The sequence below is a fragment of the Phyllobates terribilis genome, unplaced genomic scaffold (genome assembly GCF_046119375.1).
Source record: "Phyllobates terribilis strain yellow unplaced genomic scaffold, ASM4611937v1 Scaffold_4__5_contigs__length_816908805, whole genome shotgun sequence".
Lineage (NCBI taxonomy): Eukaryota > Metazoa > Chordata > Amphibia > Anura > Dendrobatidae > Phyllobates > Phyllobates terribilis.
The window spans coordinates 516,514,354-516,534,171 of record NW_027362764.1 but is presented as its reverse complement, the minus strand read 5'-3'; the positions used below and the strand labels follow the sequence as shown (position 1 = coordinate 516,534,171).

The 19,818-nt window shown below is 43.0% G+C and overlaps 1 protein-coding gene across 2 annotated transcripts in view; it reads left to right on the top strand.

The window, feature by feature from the left end:
* Nucleotides 1-19,818, top strand: part of LOC141265607 (Y+L amino acid transporter 2-like) — a 77,978-nt gene that overhangs the window by 11,110 nt on the left and 47,050 nt on the right. For both annotated transcript variants that reach the window (XM_073678869.1, XM_073678868.1), the window contains exon 4: nt 9,609-9,753. In XM_073678869.1, coding sequence (XP_073534970.1) covers nt 9,609-9,753 — 145 coding nt within the window. The remainder of the gene's footprint in view (nt 1-9,608; nt 9,754-19,818) is intronic.

Here is a 19,818-nt window from a genome sequence, read left to right as displayed (position 1 = left end):
CTTCTGTAGGTTATTTGCACTCTACCCTGCCCTCCTGTTCTTTAGGAGGAACATGAAGGCTCGAAGGCCTTTCAGGCAGCATAGGTCAGAGTTGCCATCGTCTAGTCTGTGGATAGGGCTATCTCAGCTCATGCAGTAACCACTAGGGACTGTGGGATCAGGATCTCTAGTTTACACAGGATCTGGCAGGGTCAGTTGCAGTTTTTAGTGTGTTAACTATTTTCCCAAATGAGTTGCTACACTATCTTAACACCTGTAATAATGTCCCCTGTCCTGGTCCCTTTCTATAATAATGTCCCCCGTCCTGTCCCCTTACTATAATAATGTCTCCCATCCTGGGTCCATTTCTGTAATAATGTCCCTCGCCCTAGCCCTTTCTATAATAATGTCCTCTGTCCTGGCTCCCATCCTGTAATAAAGTCTCTCATCCTAGGCTCCTTCCTGCAATAATATCCCGTCATGAACCTTATCCTGTTATAATGACCATCATCTTGGGCCCCTTCCAGGTATAATGTCGCCCTTCCTGGTATAATGTCCCCCTCATGACCCCCTTCCTGGTTTAATGCCCCCTGTCCTGGGTCCCTTTACTGTAATAATGTCCCCCATCCAGGCTTCTTCAGGTAACTATGTCCCACATCCTGGTATAATGTCACCCATCATGGGCCCCTTCATGGTATAATGTTCCCTATCCTATAATAATGTCCGCCTTCCTGGGCCCCTTCCTTCTATAATGACTCCCATCTTGGGTTCCTTCCTTGTATAATAACCCCCATCCTGGACCCTCTTATGGTATAATAACTCCAATCCAAGCACCTTCCTGTATAATGACCCCCATCCTTGGCCCCTTCCTGGTATAATGACCCCCATCACAAGCCCTTTCCTTGTTTAATGACACCCTTCTGGGTCAGCATTCTGGTATGACCCTCCATCCTGGACCCCTTCCTTGAAAAATGACACCCATCCTGGACTCCATTCTGGTATAATGACCCCCATCCTGGGACCTTCCTGGTTTAATGACCCTCATCCTAGGCCCCATTATGGTATATAGACGCCCATCATGGACCCCTTTATCATATAATGTCCGTTTTATTTTCCAAAACATAAAAAAATAAAACATTCTTCTTACCTTCCTCCAATCCTACAACTTGTGGCGTCCTCTCCTGTAGCCAGCAGCTGACTTCAGTGTGCCATGACCGCAGCATATAACGTCATTGCCATGTGCCGGTCATGACTAGCATGCCTACATCAGCTGCCAACCTCTGATTGGCCTGTGGTGTGTACTGCATAGCAGGTGGCCAGCAGGTCCCTGTGCTGCAATACACTTCAGCTAAATGTGCGTCCTTGGATGCACATCCAGCTGAAGTATGCACCAGTGTTGGCAGACCTCCTCCCACACGGGCCCTTTTGTGGTTGCACTCTGTGTGATCATTATTCCCCTGGTTATAATCTAAACTATTTTCTAATATACTTGAAATAAAAATTCCCTATCCTTCCCTAACTACACTATCTACAGTCAGGTCCAGAAATATTTAAACTGTAACACAAGTTTTGACATTTTAGTTGGTTACCAAAACATATTAAATATACAGTTATATAATCAATATGGGCTTAAAGTGCAGTTTCTCAGCTTTAATTTGAGGGTATTCATACCCTAATTGGAGTAAGGGTTTAGGAATTACAGCTCTTTAATATGTAGCTGCCTTTATAAAGCCACCAAAAGCAACTGAATGATTATATCAAAAGCTTTTTAATGTGCTGCATTGGCCATTTCCACATTAATCCATCATCATTTAACCCCTTTAAAGCCCATGACGTACTAATACGTGTCAGTGCCCTGGGCTTTAAGAGCCTGACCCGTATTAGTACGTCATCGCGATCGCGCGCACACACAGGCTGTGCGGGCGCGATCGCCGCCGGGTGTCAGCTGATTGTCACAGCTGACACCCGGTACTATCTGCAGGGAGCGGTCCTGCACCACTCCCAGCACATTAACCCCCGCATTGCTGCGATCGAAGTCGATCGCAGCATTACGGTGGCAAGGGGAGGTGAAAGCAATACTCACCTCCTCTTCCGGCCTCCAGCGCTGTCTGCCGCGGCTTCCCGGGTGTTGCCATGACGACCCGATGTCGTCATGACAACATCCGGGTCACGAGACAGCAGGAAGATTGCTTGGACATGCGCAGTGCATCTCCAAACTATCTTCTCCCTGTCCAGCGCTGACTGCCTGCATGGCACAGGGATGGTTCTCCATCCCTATGCTGTGCAGGCGATCAGAATAAAAAAAGTGAAAGTCCCATAGTGGGACAAAGTAAAAAAGTAAAAAAACTCCCAAAAAGTGAAAAAAAAAAAAAAATATATATATATAAAAAAAAAAATAAAAAAAATAATCCACTAAAAATAAAAATATAATGTACCCATCAATAAATATTATTATGAAAAAAAAACGAACAAACAATAAAAGTACACATATTTGGTATCGCCGTGTCCGTAACGACCTGGCCTATAAAACTGTTCCACTAGTTAACCCCTTCAGTGAACACGGTAAAAAAAAAAGCAAAAAACAATGCTTTATAATCATACCGCCAAACTAAAAATGGAATAACACGCGATCAAAAAGACAAATATAAATAAAAATTGTACCGCTGAAAACGTCATCTCGTCCCGCAAAAAACAAGCTGCCATACAGCTCCATCATCCAAAAAATCAAAAAGTTACAGCGCTCAGAATAAAGCGATGCAAAAGAATAATTTTTTCTATAAAATAGCTTTTACTGTGTAAAAGCGCCAAAACATAAAAAACGATATAAATGTGGCACCGCTGTAAACATACTGACCCGAAGAATAAAACTACCTTATCAATTTTACCACACCCGGAGCAGAATAAAAAAATGTAAAAAAAACACAATTCCTGAATTGTTGTTTTTTGTTTATTCTGCCTTCCAAAAATAGGAATAGAAAGCGATCAAAAAATGTCACGTGCCTGAAAATGGCACCAATAAAAACGTCAACTCATCCCGCAAAAAACAAGCCATCACATGACTCTGTCGGCCAAAATATGGCGATGCAAAAACTAGATTTTACAAAATATGTGTCTTTTAGTGTGTGACAGCTGTCAATCATAAAAACCCGATATGATTCTGGTATCGCTGTAATCGCACCGACCCGAAGAATAAAGTAATCTCATCACTTATACCGCACGAGGAACGGCGTAAAAAATAAACGCTAGGGCTGGGGTTGGGGTTGTGCTAATGTTAGGGTTGGGGTTGTTGTTTTTTTCAAAAGTAAAAAAAAAAAAATGATGACGATATGGCGACTAGTGTTGAGCGCAAGTGCTCGCTACTTGAGTTTGCATCGGGTGCTCGGGTATGCACTGAGTATCGCGGGTGCTCAAGTCTCTGCCCCATATGCTTCGCTGCCAAAAAAACCTTGGGGGATTGCCTGCCATGCACAAGCGATCCCCGCATGTTTTTTTTGGGGTGTCTAATAACCATGAAACATGCGGGCGGGGACTCGAGCATTTCACTTGAGCACCCGTGATACATGGTGCATACCTGAGTACCCGATGCAAACTCAAGTAGCGAGCACTTGCGCTCAAGAGTAATGACAACTTATTCAATATGATGACCTAATGTTATCAAATTCTGTGTCGTACCTCTGGGTTCAAAATGTTCACTATACCCCTTAATAAAATCCTTGAGGGGTATAGTTTCCAAAATGGGGTAAAAATGAAAAAGTGTTTTTTTTTCCACTTTTTCATTTTTACGAATCAATTTGTGAAGCACCTGGGGGATCCAAGTGCTCACTATGCATCTAGATAGGTGCCTTGGGGGGTCACGTTTCCAAAATGGGGTCACTTGTGGGGGAGCTCCAATGTTTAGGCACACAGGGGCTCTCCAAATGCAACATGGTGTCCGCTAACAATTTGAGCCGATTTTCCATTCAATTTGTTAGCGGACACCATGTCGCGTTTGGAGAGCCCCTGATGTGCCTAAACAGTGGAGCTCCCCCACAAGTGACCCCATTTTGGAAACTAGACCCCCCAAGGCACCAATCTAGATGCATAGTGAGCACTTGGAACCCTCAGGTGCTTCACAAATTGATTCGTAAAAATGAAAAAGTGGAAAAAAAAATACTTTTTCATTTTTACGAATCAATTTGTGAAGCACCTAGGGGTTCCAAGTTCTCACTATGCATCTAGATAGGTGCCTTGGGGGGTCTAGTTTCCAAAATGGGGTCACTTGTGGGGGGTTTCCACTGTTTAGGCACATCAGGGGCTCTCCAAATGCAACATGGCGTCCACTAATTATTCAAGCAAATTTTACAATCAAAAAGTCAAATGGCGCTCCTTCCCTTCCGAGCCCTGCCGTGCGCCCAAACAGTGGTTTTTCCCCACATATGGGGTATCTGCGTGCCCAGGGGAAATTGCACAACAAATTTTGGGGTCCATTTTTTCCTGTTACCCCTGCAAAAATAAAAAAAATTGGGTCTAAAGTAACATTTTTGTGAAAAAAGTTAAATGTTCATTTTTTCTTCCACATTCCAAAAATTCCTGTGAAGCACCTGAAGGGTTAATAAAGTTCTTGAATGTGGTTTTGAGCACATTGAGGGGTGCAGTTTTTAGAATGGTGTCACTTTTGGGTATTTTCTGTCATAAAGACCTCTCAAAGTGACTCCAATGTGATGTGGTCCCTAAAAAAATGGTTTTGTAAATTTTGTTTTGGTTCCAAAATTGTGCTGATGTAAAGTAGACATGTGGGAAATGTTATTTATTAACTATTTTGTGTGACATATCTCTCTGATTTAAGGGCATAAAAATTCAAATTTTGAAAATTGCTACATTTTCTAAATTTTTGCCAAATTTCCATTTTTTTCACCAATAAATGCAAGTGATATCGAAGAAATTTTACCACAGTCATGAAGTATAATATGTCACGAAAAAACATTCTCAGAATCAGGGTGATCCGTTGAAGCATTCCAGAGTAATTACCTCATAAAGTGACAGTGGTCAGAATTGTAAAAATTGGCCTGGTCATTAACGTGCAAACCACCCTCGGGGGTAAAGGGGTTAAGCAGGTAAAATGTCTAGAGCAGATTCCAGGTGTGGCATTAGCATTTGGAAGCTGTTGCTGTGAACCCACAATATGCAGTCAAAGGAGCTTACAATGGAAGAAAAACAGACCATCATTAGGCTGAAAAAAAGAAGAAATCCATCAGACAAGTAGCAGAAATGTTAGGAATGGCCAACTCAACAGTTTGGTACAATCTGCAAAAAAATAAGCCACTGGTGAGCTTGAAAACTCAAAAAGGCCTGGACTTCCACAGAAGACAAGAGTGGTGGATGATCGCCGAATCCTTTCGATGGTGAAGAAAAACTCCTTTACAACATACACCCAAGTGAAGAACACTCTTCAGGAGGTGTTTCAGTATCTAAGTCTACCTTAAAGAGAAGAGCAAATGCATGAGAGCAAATACAAAGGGTTCACCACAAGGTGCAAATCATTAATCAGCCTAAAAAATAAAAAGGCCTGATTAGACTTTGTCAAAATATATATTAAAAAGCAAGCCGAGGTCTGGAAAAGCATTCTTTGGACAGATGCATCTGTGATCAACCTGTAAAGGAATGATGAGAAGAAGAAAGTATGGAGAAGGCTTCGAACGGCTCATGATCCAAAGCACACCATATCGTCTGTGAAACATGATGGAGGCAGTGTGATGGCATGGGCATGCATGGCTTCCAATGGCACTGTGTCACTAGTGTTTATTGATGATGTGACTGAAGACAGAAGTAGCCGGGTGCAGTCTGAATTGCACAGGGCAAGTGTACTTTTTGCTCAGATTAAACCAAATGCAGTATTAAAAATGAACATTTTTAAAGTTAATTTGTACAATTACTTTTGAGTCCCTGAAATGAGGAGACTTTGTAGAAAAATGGTTGCAATTCCTAAATATTTCACAGGATGTCTTTGTTCAACCCCTTTAATTAAACCTGAAAGTCTACCCTTCAATTGCATCTCAGCTTTCTCATTTTAAATAAAAAACAGCAGCATGCAGAGCCCAAATCACAAGGATTCGATCACTGTCCAAATATTTCTGGACCTAACTGTAACTGCTTTTCTATATATTTGTTTTTCACTTCCTTTTTGATGACGCTTTGTTTGAGAATCCCAGTGCATGCTGTGTTACTCAAAAGAAGCATCATCAGGGGGCAGAGGCTGTGGTCACTGCCACAGCCCCTGCCCCCTCCCTGAAACAAAGCATCATCAGTGACCTTCCGTTCAGGGGCTGGGCTAGTACCTGCATGCTGTGCATTGTGCAATGTGCACAAAGACATTGTGCTCTCTTGGTGGCTCAGATCAGCAGTAACAAACCGGGATACAGAGCAGTGTCAGAAAACCAGTCATGCAGAGACCAGCGCTGCCCCCACAAGTGACGTCACTTGTCTCTGTCTGAACACTGTTACTGCTGATCTGAGCCGGCAACAAAATGTGCACTATCATTGTGCACCTCGCCAAGGACTAGTCCAGCCCCTGAAACAAGCATCACTGATGACGCTTTGTTTGAGGGAGTGGGCAGGAGCTTGTAGCAGTGACCTCAGTCTCTGCCCCCTGCTGACGCTTCGTTTGAGTACTCCAGCATGCAATGGGATTATTAAACAAAGTGTCATAAAAAAGGAAGTGAAAAAAAGAAAAGTAGTTAGGTAGTGTAGTTAGAGAACGGTAGAGAATTTTTAATTCAAATATATTAGAAAATAGTTTAGATTATGGCACTTACTAGTTAGGGATGTAGGAAAAAAATGATCTTGGACTTCAGACCACCCCTTTAAAAATCAACATTCTCGGCAGCTCATTGCCCCTTGTAAACAGGACGTTTGCTCTGGAGGACAAGACATTGTACTAACAATCAATCTGCGCACATAGAAGTATAAATAGGCCAAGGACTGCCAGTCGACTTGCATATAGCTGATCGGTGGCCATTTTAAGAGGACCTTTCACCATTATTGTTAGCTAAACTGGCCACTTTATGGTAAAGTGGCTCAAGATCTGAAAACATGTTTTTAGCATGCATTATTCCCCAATGCGTGGGATAGATTCAGAGCGGCATATGTAATGACAGCTCTGCTCTCCTGACAGCACTTATAATCAAATTACAGTAAGTGTGAAGATACATTTTATTCAGATCTTCATTCCTTTACTATGATGTGGCCAGTTTACCATGTAAAAATGGTGAAAAGTCCTCTACTATGACCTCAGTCAATCTATATAAAGAGGCCATTAGATGCGGAGCAGGGCAGTAAGCTCCTGGACAAGTCTAAGTCAAGCAGCTTTCCACCTGCTACCCCCTGCTGTCTAGGGTTGCCACCCTTTCCAACAAAAAATACCTGCCAAATTTATGTGGATAATAAAGGGGTGCATTTTGGGGGGCTATAGTTTTACAAGGCATCTGATTCACCACCAATGATATTGTATGGCTCTGTTCACACTGCCGTTTTTAAATCAGTTGTTCTGCTCCATCACTGGAGCACAATTAGTAACTTAACAGCAGTGCTGTACACCTTACATGCCAAACACAAGTGGTACCCACTGAATCCCACAGACTAACGGTCTGTTTTTAGTCAGGTTTTCATCATGGGGCCCTGAATTTTACGAGATAAAACAGTGAACCAGGCTGTCCTGCAAAAATGTATATTCTGTCCTGCATTTTTGTCCAGGTCTGTGAGAAAACCTCAATTTTTCTTGTGTGACAATGTCTCTTTGACCTGAACCTTAAACACAGCTCCACTGTCTGCATTTTATACACGCAGCACTGCTGACTGCACACTATCCACACGCAGCTCTGCTATGCACAGATTATATTCACACTTCTGCTTCCTATAAATAGTTTTATAGAGTACACATTGCAAACACAGCTCTGCTGTGCTTACTTTTCTGTACATAACATATATTCCAATTTTCCACCTGTTTTGGCAATAGAGGTTTGAACGAGTGTAATGTCAGCAAAGCAGAGCTGAGATTGCAATATGCAGACAGCAAAATGTTGCAAACAGCTCGATTCACTTCCTTCAACATTTTTTTTGTGAAACAATAAAAGTTTCAACCCTGCATCCACCACCCCTTCCATTCACAAACATTGAATAGACTATGAGGAGACTATGTCAGAGCCGCTGCACCTAACAGCTTACGTAATGTTTTAAAGGGTTAGTCTGAAAAACAGTGAGTTTTATGCTATGTCTAACTATCTAATTTAATCATTTTACCACTTTTCTAATGTACTTCAATTCAAAACTCCCTGCCCTTCCCCATCTAGCTTCCTGTCTGCATTTTTTATTTTCTTACTACTTCTGATGACGATTCATGTGAGTCTCCCAGCATGTCCCACTGGGATTCTCAAACGGTCCGTCATCAGGGTACAGAGGCTGCTATTACTCCCGCTGCTTCCTTTTCCACCTCGAAACTAAACATCATCGGGGGCGGTGCTGCGGTCCCTGACCACAGCTCCTGTCACCACTGGCCCATTATATCATCCTGTTTCAGTAAGCGTGATGGAGAAGTCACCTCAGCTTCTCTTGCACTGCCCCCATCTTCTGTCCCAACTGCGCTCATTCACTGGAATGAGACATCATCAGGGGGTGGTGATAAAGCAGGGAGAGTGACAAAAGCACCACACCTTGATAATAATTTGTTTCAAGGCTGTGACAGAAGCTGTGGGACAGCGCTGCAGTCACTCACCCTGCTTCTATCACCACACCCTGATGATGTTTCCTTTCAGTGAATGAGGCGGTGGGGACAGAAGCAGCATGGACTGGAGATGCGGACGGCGTGATAGAAGCTGCAGTCAATTTCCCTCACCGCTACTGAAACAGGACATCATCAGGAAATAGTTGTGACAGAAGCTGTGGTAAGTGACCACAGCGCCGTATCTGATGACTCTTCCTTTCAGGGTGGAAAACGAAGCAGTGGAAGTAACAGCAGCCCCAGCACCCTGAGTATGAGAATCCCAGGTCCATGCTGATGGAAACAAACAAATCACCATCTGAAGTAAGGAAAAAAACAGACTGGAAATTAGAGTAAAGAGTGAAGGGTAGGGAATTTTGAATTGAAGTACATAAGACACTAGGTTTAAATTAAATAGTTTGACATATAGTATGATATTCACTTAGTTTTGGACAACCCCTCTATCTGACCTCCTTCACTGATCAGCCATTGGAACAAGAAATACAGCTGGAGTTTAGTTCAGTTAGCAAGTCTTTCTGACTGCCGACTTACTTTCCCACTGGTGGAACGGAGAGAATAGGACGAAAGGAGTTCAGACCACAGAGCTCCTCCAGTCTTGTCACAACATCAAGGGAAATAACCAGAGTGAGCGAACCTCAGCAGGGATCGGCCCATCTGTCAATTGCCCGAAGTACCAGATCACCAGTCCTGTTCTGGTTTATCATAAGCATTTGTTTTATTTTGACAATTTTGGTTTTCATGCATATAAATGAATGTTAGGAACATCCATCTTTCCCCTGATAAAACATCCTCTTACAAAGCTCTAGATATTGACGCACATATGTGAAAACAGATTTTAATGACATTTACAAATATTTGCTTTATGGTTGTATTTCAGGTAACACATATAATCTAGAAAGATCATTTGAAGGCTCCAAAACTAATATAGGGTCATTAACTATGGCCTTCTACTCTGCTTTGTACTCTTTTTCCGGCTGGGACTGTATCAATTATGTAACAGAAGAAATGAAAAATCCAAAGAGGTAAAGTATTCACTATTATCTCAATGTGGTTTTTCAGCCAGAAGAAATTATTTAAAAAAACTGCTAAAATTATTCTAAACAAAAGAAGTTATCACCTTACTGATCCTCTGCCGCCCTGGTCCTGACTCTTCTTGTGTCCCTGCCAAAGGGATGTCTTCTTTTATTATTGTATAACATTTTAAGTGCTTTTTTTCTGGCTGAACAACACCTTTAATTGTGTGTATATTAGCATATTAAAATATTCAAAATCTTTTATGTGAATTTTTACATGCCTTTGCATAATTACAGTTATTAGAATTGAAATGTAAGAAGAATTACTGATTAGACAACCCAAGCATACAGTTTACATAATACTTGCCAATTTTAGAGAAAATTTAGAGGGATTAACATGCGTGATGTGGTACACAAACTTTTTGAATTCTGTGCACATATGACCACCTTTAGAGCACCCCAAAAAGTATACAAATTACACACAAGACCCCTAAACATAGAGACCTCACAGCCGACCTTGCCAACAAATTCAGACCCATTAATAATGAGAATATCTCCCAAACCTCTTAAACTAATAAATACGAGAACCTCTAAATAAATCCCAGACCAGAATTCCCTGTTTACAGACCGTAAACCAGAGACAAGCCCCCACAACCACACCCTTTACATAACTGTGCCCACCGGATAAAAGCCCCCCACAACCGCACCCTTTACATAACTGTTGCTTTTACATAACTGTGCCCTTCACATAACCGTGCTCTTCATATAACCCTGCCCTTAACATTTACTTTACTTGAAGAACAAAGGAACTGTTCACTTTTAGCACTCAAATGCCCTTCAACTTTATCATGTCCCATATGGACTAATATTGCAGGAGCAAATTAAACATGGCTGTAGTGTCTGCCGGGCAGGAGTGGATCACAATGATCTCTATGGAAAGATTGGGACATATATTAATGCAATCACACCAGTTTTCTGCATATATTTATATAAACAATGTAAACTAATAAAATACATGATTGCTGCATCTGAACAATACAGAATCCATAACAATTACTATAACAGGTGGTCGATTCCCTCCATATGCCCTAGTATTCAGTGACATTGAACGTCAGGATAAAGCACATTCAAGTATTGACTTCTCCCTGTTCTTGTACCTCCCTCTACTCCTGGATGTCACTGATGAGAATGTCCTAATGTCGCTTGGTGTCAGAACGTTGTCTGCATCGGCAACCGTGAGCAAAGTGCAGGAAGAGGAGAGGTGAGTAATTGTTTGGCACTTGCACACATATTGATGACCTGTGGATAGGTCATCAATATGCTGTGACCGGACAACCCGATCCACCTTTCCCCTCATTACTTTTCTGCCTTTCTGCTCTGCCAATCGTTTCATTTTCTGCCCATTACCCAGAGATTTCTATTCATATTGCTAGCAACGACTTAAAAGGCTGTCAACAATCTGTTCCTTCAATATATATCTGACCTAGTCTCCCGCTACCTCCCCAGACATAATCTCCAGTCCACTCAACATCTTCTTCTTTGTTCTCTTCTTGTCTCGCACAAGATTTGTCACACACTTCCCACATACCCTGGATCTTGCTCCTCGAACCAACCAGTCCTAATAACCCACCTCTTCAAAAAAGCCTTCAACCTGCAATAACCATGCTGCCACCACACTGCAATATCAACGACTTATACCCTCAGCCTACTGTTTCCTTCTCCACTCCCTTGTAGATTGTAAGCCCTCAAGGGCCGGGTCTTCTCTCCCATCTGATTGTACCTGTGTTACTTATTAAGCCATGTTCAGTTAGAATTTTTTTACCCTGTTATGTATTATTAACTGATTGTTATGTTCTGTAAACCCTGTTTTCGAATATACAAAGCCCTCGAATTAGGGGCGCTAGAAAAGAATTAATAAAATATGTTTGTTTCAACCCCTCCAAATAAGAAGAATGAGACTATACAACCTAATTAGGTATCAAACCCTCTGTTTTATTTCATCCTAGTTTTTTATCTTTTGGCCAAGACAGAATGATGTAATAGTAAGATAACCTTATTGCTGGACGGTAACAAACCTTTTATTCAAAACGCGCTGACCCAGTTATTTGCTTTTTGAAGTGCATCAGTATATACAAATCCCAGAATGCTCTGACCTTTGTGCCAGTTTCTGTTATGTAGGTATATTCACTTTTTTTTGCTAGGCTGCTGTTGATTTCAAAATATCAGCCTCAGACAAACACAATTTATCAGTTTATTTTCATAGGGTATAAGGGGGAACATTTCTCTTTGTGGAGAGTGCCAAGCCAGTGTACAGAGATTCAAATGCCATGCAATGCGCCTCTGTGAACTTAAATATATAAATAGCCTCTTCAGAGAGGAAGAGGACGTGAGCTCTAGCGCGACATACTGGATGAAGAAATTGAAACAATTAATTTCGACCCTTTAACGAGCCTTCCCACATGACTTAGCAGAAGACGCCAAACTAGAAACTCCATTTTCAGACTTGTGCCTTGGGGTGTGTTTGCCAATCCTCAGTGCAAAACAGGAGATCTGATTTGGCTAGATGAGAGGCAGGCCTCTCAGGGGGTCTCAAGTTTTAAACTCTTGCAATCAAGAAAAAGGAAGACCCTAAAGAAGAAGACAGAATGGTTTGTAATTTAAAAAGATGATCACTTCCACATTAGGAGTTAAAGGGAGTCTGTCACCCCCAAGACTCAAATTGAATTATTTAGACATTCATATAGGGGACTTATTCTCTGCAAAATCATACTTTGACTGTAGATTTTACTAATTTCATTTTATATAAAAACAGTCCAATTAGATATATGGATGAGGGCGCTTTGGTGCACCCTTTATGTGGTCAAGGGCTCAGTGCACCCCTCATTTAACATCCTCCGCACCTCCCTTTAAGTTGATTGACAGCACTCGCTTTGGAGGGCTGCCTGATCTAAATCTCCAGCCCTACATGCACTGATATTGAGGGGGCCGAGAGCACACAGTGTTAGTGCATGCCGATACATATTCATCCCTTTCCTGGGTACACTGGCCGCTCATGACACACAAGCTCATAAAGCTTCGGCGGCCAATGATGACAGGAGAGTGAAATGAGAACACGCACAATGCACCAATGACCTCTCATTTACATATATAATAAAACAGTTTTTATATAAAATGATGCTAATAAAATCAACAGAACAGGTATGATTTTTGTATGGGCTAGTCTACTACATGAATGTCTAAATAGTTCAATTTGAGTTTTGGGCATGACGGAGTCACTTTAACAGACACTGGTGCTCATAGGTGGATTATAATGAAGGCAATCTGGGCTACCGCCTGGGGCCCGAGGCTCGGGGGGGCCCATGGCCAGATTGCCCTCATTATAATGTTTCCTGCAGGGCAGAGGCAAGGGGACCGCACTGTACCTGCATGCTGTTAGACGCCGGCTGGTCACATCACAGGGAAGCTGACATGCCCCCTGCACTGCACACTGTGGCTGCGTCGCCAGGACTGACATCACACAGCGGAACCTGCTTAATTTCATCCTGCCGGAGAGGAGCTCAAGCATCAGACCTCAGTGGATGGCGGTAAATGAGGTCGGGGCAGGAGTAGGATGTTTGAAGTGAGGAGGGGGCTGCAGGACGCTGCTCCCCTCCTGATGAGTACACACAAGATTCCATACTGTCGGGTCTACTGCCGCTCTGCTGGGGCTCTGTGTGACTTATTGCAGGGGTCTGACCTTTGCTGCAGATCAGGTCACTCTGGGTCATCGGCACCAGCATCACCAGATCTGCAGGAAATCACACTGAGCCCCAGCAGAGACCACAGACATCGCATACAGGATCCTACACTGACTGATCAACCCTGAACCTGCAGGACATCACATACTATACTGCTCTATATATAATATGTGAGGTCGTGTAGGCAGGTGTGATCAGTACAGTGTATATCCCTGTACAAAAAATGTCATATCCATTATACAGATTACTGTATGGTATACTGTGGTACACACATCAGATGGGATATAACAATGTGTATAGTATATAACATCTGATATCGGTATCACAGTATATCATACTAGCTATTGTACTCGTTTACTCGTTCTACACCTGGGTGGAGAGCTTTTTTCTTAGTTCATTTCCAGCGCCAATTTTTTTTTATGACACTGTCTGCGAATTTGCATATATACATACAGTGTCTTCAATAAAATGGTGCCGGATAGCATGGTAAGCACTATTTCATTGAATTATTGCGCTACAAAATTAAAGGGATCCTTTCATCAGAAATAAAGCTATTAACCTTCATATATAACAGTTAATCTGCAGGTTAACAACGTTATTATGCTGCGCAGCAGCTGAATGCAGTAGGGAGAAAATGAACTTTATTCTCCTTGCCAGCATTCGGTTTCAGTCATGGGGGCGGGGGCGGTGACGGTTCGGTCACCGCTATGAGTATAAAGAGCGTCCCCTATAACCGCGCCCTCAGCACTGACTGACACTGGCTCTACATTGAGGCCGGCTGTCAGTCAGAGCCAGCGTTACATCGGCCGCTCTGTATTCTCAAAGCAATGACTGAACCGGCGCCAGACCAGATCCCATGACTGAAACCGAATGCTCCCCCATCCCTCCCGGTGTATGCTCCCCCATCCTGGTATATGCTCCTCCATCCGGGTCCCCCATCCTGATATATGCTTCCCCCGTCCTGGTATATGGCTCCCTTATCCGGGTCCCCCATCCTGGTATATGCTCCCCCATCCAGGTCTCCCATCTTGGTACATGCTCCTCCATCCTGGTATATGCTCCCGCCATCCTGGTACATGCCCCCCCCCATCCTTTTATATGGTCCGGGTCCCCCATCCTGGTCCATGCTCCCCCATCCAGGTTCCCCATTCTGGAATATGCTCTCCCATCCTGGTACATGCTTCTCCATCCTGATATATGCTCCCCCATCCAGGTCTCCCACCCTAGTATATGCTCCCCCATCCTGCCTGTTCTATCCATAAAAAAAAAAAAACACTCTGACTCACCTTTTCCCCTCTCCCTTGCAGCGCGTCCTCGATCTCCAGCAAGGCTGGAGGAGTGTGGCGCCAGAGTTCGTGCCTGCACATAGTGCGATATCCGGTGCCATTTTGTTGAAGACAAATTTGCACACAGTGTGTTCAACAAAATGGAGATCGAGGTATGTGTCCTAATGGCGCCGGAGATAGCGGTATGCAGTCAGCTCTTATACATACAGCGATCTTCGGCATCACAGTCCTTTATCCTTGTCCTCCTCCCTCTCACCTGTAACGTCTGATGTGTTCTTCTGTCTCTGGCCAGACTGCGCTGGCGCATTGCGTGCACGGTCTATAGAGGCTTCGGACAGACGGACACATCTCAGATTATATTATAGATACCAGTCATGTATTCTCATATAGACTGAATAGGGCCGTACCTAGGGGAAGGGGAGGGGCATGTGACCTGGGTACAGTCGTTAGGGGGAGCCTTCGGGCCACCTCATGTGGTGGTCAGAGGTGTCTCCCAGGCAGCTGTATTTTGCCGCCCCCAGAGAGGGATTCAACCATTCTCTGAGCTGGCTGTGACAGTCGATCAGAGAAGGGAGCTATGTATGGGCTAGTTGGGGGCTCATACTGTATATAGGAGGCTACTTGGGGGCTCATACTGTATATAGGAGGCTATTTTGGGGCTCATATTGTATATAGGAGGCTATTTTGGGGCTCATATTGTATATAAGGAGCTATGTGAGGGGCTCATACTGTATATAGGAGGCTATGTGGGGGGATGATACTGTATATAGGGAGGCTATGTGGGGCTCATACTGTATATAGGGAGGCTATGTGAGGCTCATACTGTATATAGGGAGCTATGTGGGGCTCATACTGTATATAAGGAGCTATGTGGGGGTTCATACTGTATATAGGGAGGTTATGTAGGGCTCATACTGTATATAGGGAGCTATGGGGGGCTCATACTGTATATAGGGAGCTATGGGAGGCTCATACTGTATATAGGGAGCTATGGGAGGCTCATACTGTATATAGGGAGGCTATGGGGGCTCATACTTTATATAGGGAGCTTTGCGTGGGCTCATACTGTATATAAGGAGCTATGCGGGGGCTCATACTGTATATAGGAAGCTATTTGGGGGCTCATACTGTATGTAGGAGGTTATTTGGGGGCTCATACTGTATATAGGAGGCTATTTGGGGGCTCATATGGTATATAGGAGGCTATTTGGGGGCTCATACTGTGTATAGGGAGCTATGTGGGGCTCATACTGTATATAGGGAGCTAAGTGGGGCTCATAATGTATATAGGGAGCTATGTGGGGCTTATACTGTGCATAGGCCGTTATGTGGGGACTCCTACAGTATCTAGGGGCTTTGTGGGGACTCATACTGTATATATTCTGCTCAATATTAAGTCATACAATTAATATAATTTTTTTAATTATTTTGTTAATGTTAATATTGAGCAGAATTAATTTCAGCCTATTGGTTCGGCCTCCACAACAGTCATGGTCTCTCATGTGGCCCCTCGGGAACATTAATCTCCCACCCCTGCTCTGCTATATATAGTGTTATGTATAGGATTGTACATAATGGAAAACAATTTCCGTCATTTTCCGTCTATAGATGTGATCAGAACATCTGTGTTACTCACATGACCTATCACATCATCTATCAAAGAGGATCATGTGACATGTCATGTGATACATCTGGTACATGGAGGGCCCACGCCTTCTAAACTGCCCGGGGCCCTGGCTACTCTTAATTCACCCCTGCTGGTGCTGTGTCATAGATGGGCGCCTGCCAGGTATCAGCACCATCACCAGATGCAGCTGACCTCAAGACAAGGAAAGGAAAGGAGCTGGATATGTGGTAAATAATACCAGGAGCAATGCTACTGCCTCTATTGGACCAGGAGATCAAGTGAAAGGTCTTCGCAGACCCAGTTTAGTTCTCTATGTAACTAATGTCACTACAAGCCTGTAATCCTCTGCAGGTTATAGAGTTCTGTTATGACTTCATAACGATCTGACACTATATATATTATAGATGAAAATGACCGAAATACAATAAACACTCTTACACTTTATTTTAGTGTGAATTTGCACATTTAAAGGGAATCTGTCACCAGCTTTTTGCTACCCAATTTTAGTGATGTATCACTTACTGGGCTGTTAGTTGTTATTTTAATAAAATCCCTGTTTTATCTGCTGTGGCTCTATCAGTTATCTGAATGTTGAGCTCTGTATAACCTATGCCCACACCACTGATTGACAGCTTTCTGCCTATGCATAGTGTATGCAGAAATGTGCCAATCAGTGGTGTGGGTGTAAGGGTGTGTTGGTGCCTGCACATGCTCTTCATCCCTTCCTGATAAAACATTAATGTGTTTGTCACCGGTGTGTCAGATGTTACAGACAGTCGCCCTGCAGTTGGTTGCAGAAGATCTATTCATTTGGCATTACAGACACCTTCTTAGCTGTTTCACTCTAGGACGCATCAGCTATTTACTTCCTGCTAATTGACACCCTGGTCTGGGTGTTTAAATAGTTTCACTTTGCAGCAGGAAGGTGCCGGTGATGCTCACATGTTTCCATGTGAATGCTTGGAGTTCTCAGACTGCTATCTTCCTCTGTGGTGCTAGGAGGACGCTTGGAGTTATCTCTCTGAAGTCGGCTAAAGCTAAGCTACTTTCCCCCGTGTTTGTCTACCTTGTTGTCTTTAGTCATTAGTGGGGATCGACTAGTGTTCATCTCCCCTTCCCTATTTCCCTATCCAGGGCCAAGCGCTAGGGAAATACAGGGTTTAGGTTCGTGTGTGGCGATTGGTGAGGAACCAATTTAGGGACGTTAGTGGAGACAGAGTGATATCAGATCAGTCTAGGAGGTCTCCGCTCCCCCCTTTCCCTAGTGTCTGGGCTCCCTTTCCCCCTTCCCTTTGTGTTGCACTTAGTCTTTCACACACCTTGCGTCACATTGCTATGTGAGTATTGACCGGACTTTAATAATGATGTTTTTATGTACAGTACTTTGGAATGATAAAAATGTGTTTTCAATATAATATAGGGAAAGAATAGGAATAATGTAAGGTTAGTTGGGGATTAGGAAATGCAGTAGGGGGGCACTGCAGTGTAAGAAGTAAGGTAACTGTTATGTATAGTTATTAGGTCCAGGGGTTTTCCCAGTTGGGAGGGGAGTGAAGTTATAAATAGAAGGAGTACTTCATGGTGTAGTCAGATAGTGTTAAGTAGTGATAGTTGCAACGTTTAAGTGAGTGCTGGAGAGGAAGAGCTCTGTGGAGAAGCAGATTAGGCCAGGGGACTGCATTTACTGAAAGGAGGGACAACATGCAGACGGCTGCAACTTTGTTCAGTGGTAACTTCCAGGAAATCCAGGGCCTATGGCCTGAATCTGGCGTGGAAACGGATGCCTTTTTCACCTTCCTAAAGCAGCCAGATGGGATGCTGAACCAGCAGAAGAGTGGGTCAGGAAGCATGAGAGCTGCAAAGATAGGAAGAGTAATTCAGGGACCTTGGGCACCAGAAGATGAAGGGAGAGCTCAGGATGAGCAATTTAATTTGTGCTGTACTGAATCTGCTATGGAAACTGTGAAGTTGCAAAAGGAAACAGGGTCTGTCATTGACTGTGTGGTGACATCCGTATCTGGAATCGTGGAGCTAGCAGAAGCTACAAAAGTGAGTGTGATGAATTTCACCCACACCACACAAACTGCAGTACACACAGGACATTGTTTACTCTTTGTGGGAGGCCAGGGTGTGGGAGAACAACGGCCCCTCGCCACTACTACCACCTTTTGCCCGTCACATGGGCGGGGTTATACAGAGCACATGAATATGGAGGACTACCTGGTAGCAAATTTTCTAGTCCTCCAGTGATAATCTCCTGCTGATAAAACTTATTTTATAAAAACTACAGTAAGCAGCCCAGTAAGTGATACATTTCTGAAATAAGGGCCTCTGTCTCTACATTATGCTGCTCTCGGATTGGGTGTCAAAAACCTGATGATAGCTTCCCTTTAATAAAAATGAACTAAAATAGCAAAACATTTTTTTTAACTTTTGTACAATTTACCCCTTATAAAACCAAAAATATATTACTATTTAAAAGTTATGAAAAATAGACTTATGTTTAAGTTAGGAGACTGTATTTAATCTAGACATTTAGATAAAAAGTTAACATTTATCTTTTTCTTTGCTAGAGTACAGTATTATTCTGCAGCTAATTTCAGCACTTTGATCTTTCTGAAGGACCAATGTTGCATGAGAAAACAAAATTTCAAAATGTAATATAGTATTTTTTCCTATGTCTATCAAGTATTAAAGTAAAGAGAATAAGCAAAGTGTGAGATTACTTGTATAAAGGTGCAATATGGGATGAAGATGGACTAGACAAAGGGGTTGTCCCGTTCAGAAAATCTTTGTCCCTGACTGCAGTTTATTTACAAAAAAGCGCACATTGGCGCTGCTCTCGGTGTCTGGTATTGGCTGCCGCACTGATGTTATGTCGATGGTGTGGCAGCCAATCAGTGAGTTCAGTGGCTCTAAGGGGGCGTTCATAAACACCGAGAGAGCCACTGAGTTCACTGACTGGCTGCCGCGCTGCCAACATGATGTCAGCTCCGCAGCCAATACCGGACACTGCAGCAACTTAAGTTGAAAAATTTGCAGTACGATGCAAATTGGATACAGAATCCTCTCAAATATTATGTGCCTTCATATGTGGCACAAAAGCCGTTGGGTCCCCCACACCACCTTCAATCTTCGCTGTTTCTAAATGAGTCAAAAATATAATTCATTATGCATCCTGAATAAACTCCATAAAGGCTAATGTTCACACCATATGTTAGCATTGCAGAAAACCACTGCAAAAACAATACATTTTTTAACACATTTATTTTTTTATACCACACAATTACTTTTTAATAATGAGAAAATAATCTCCCCATAGGACCAGAAGGCTCAGCTACGGCACAATCATCGTGTATTTGTTATTGGTGGTATGGATGTATGAAGACAAAGAGTTACTGTAGTTAGCGTTTGCAAAAATAGA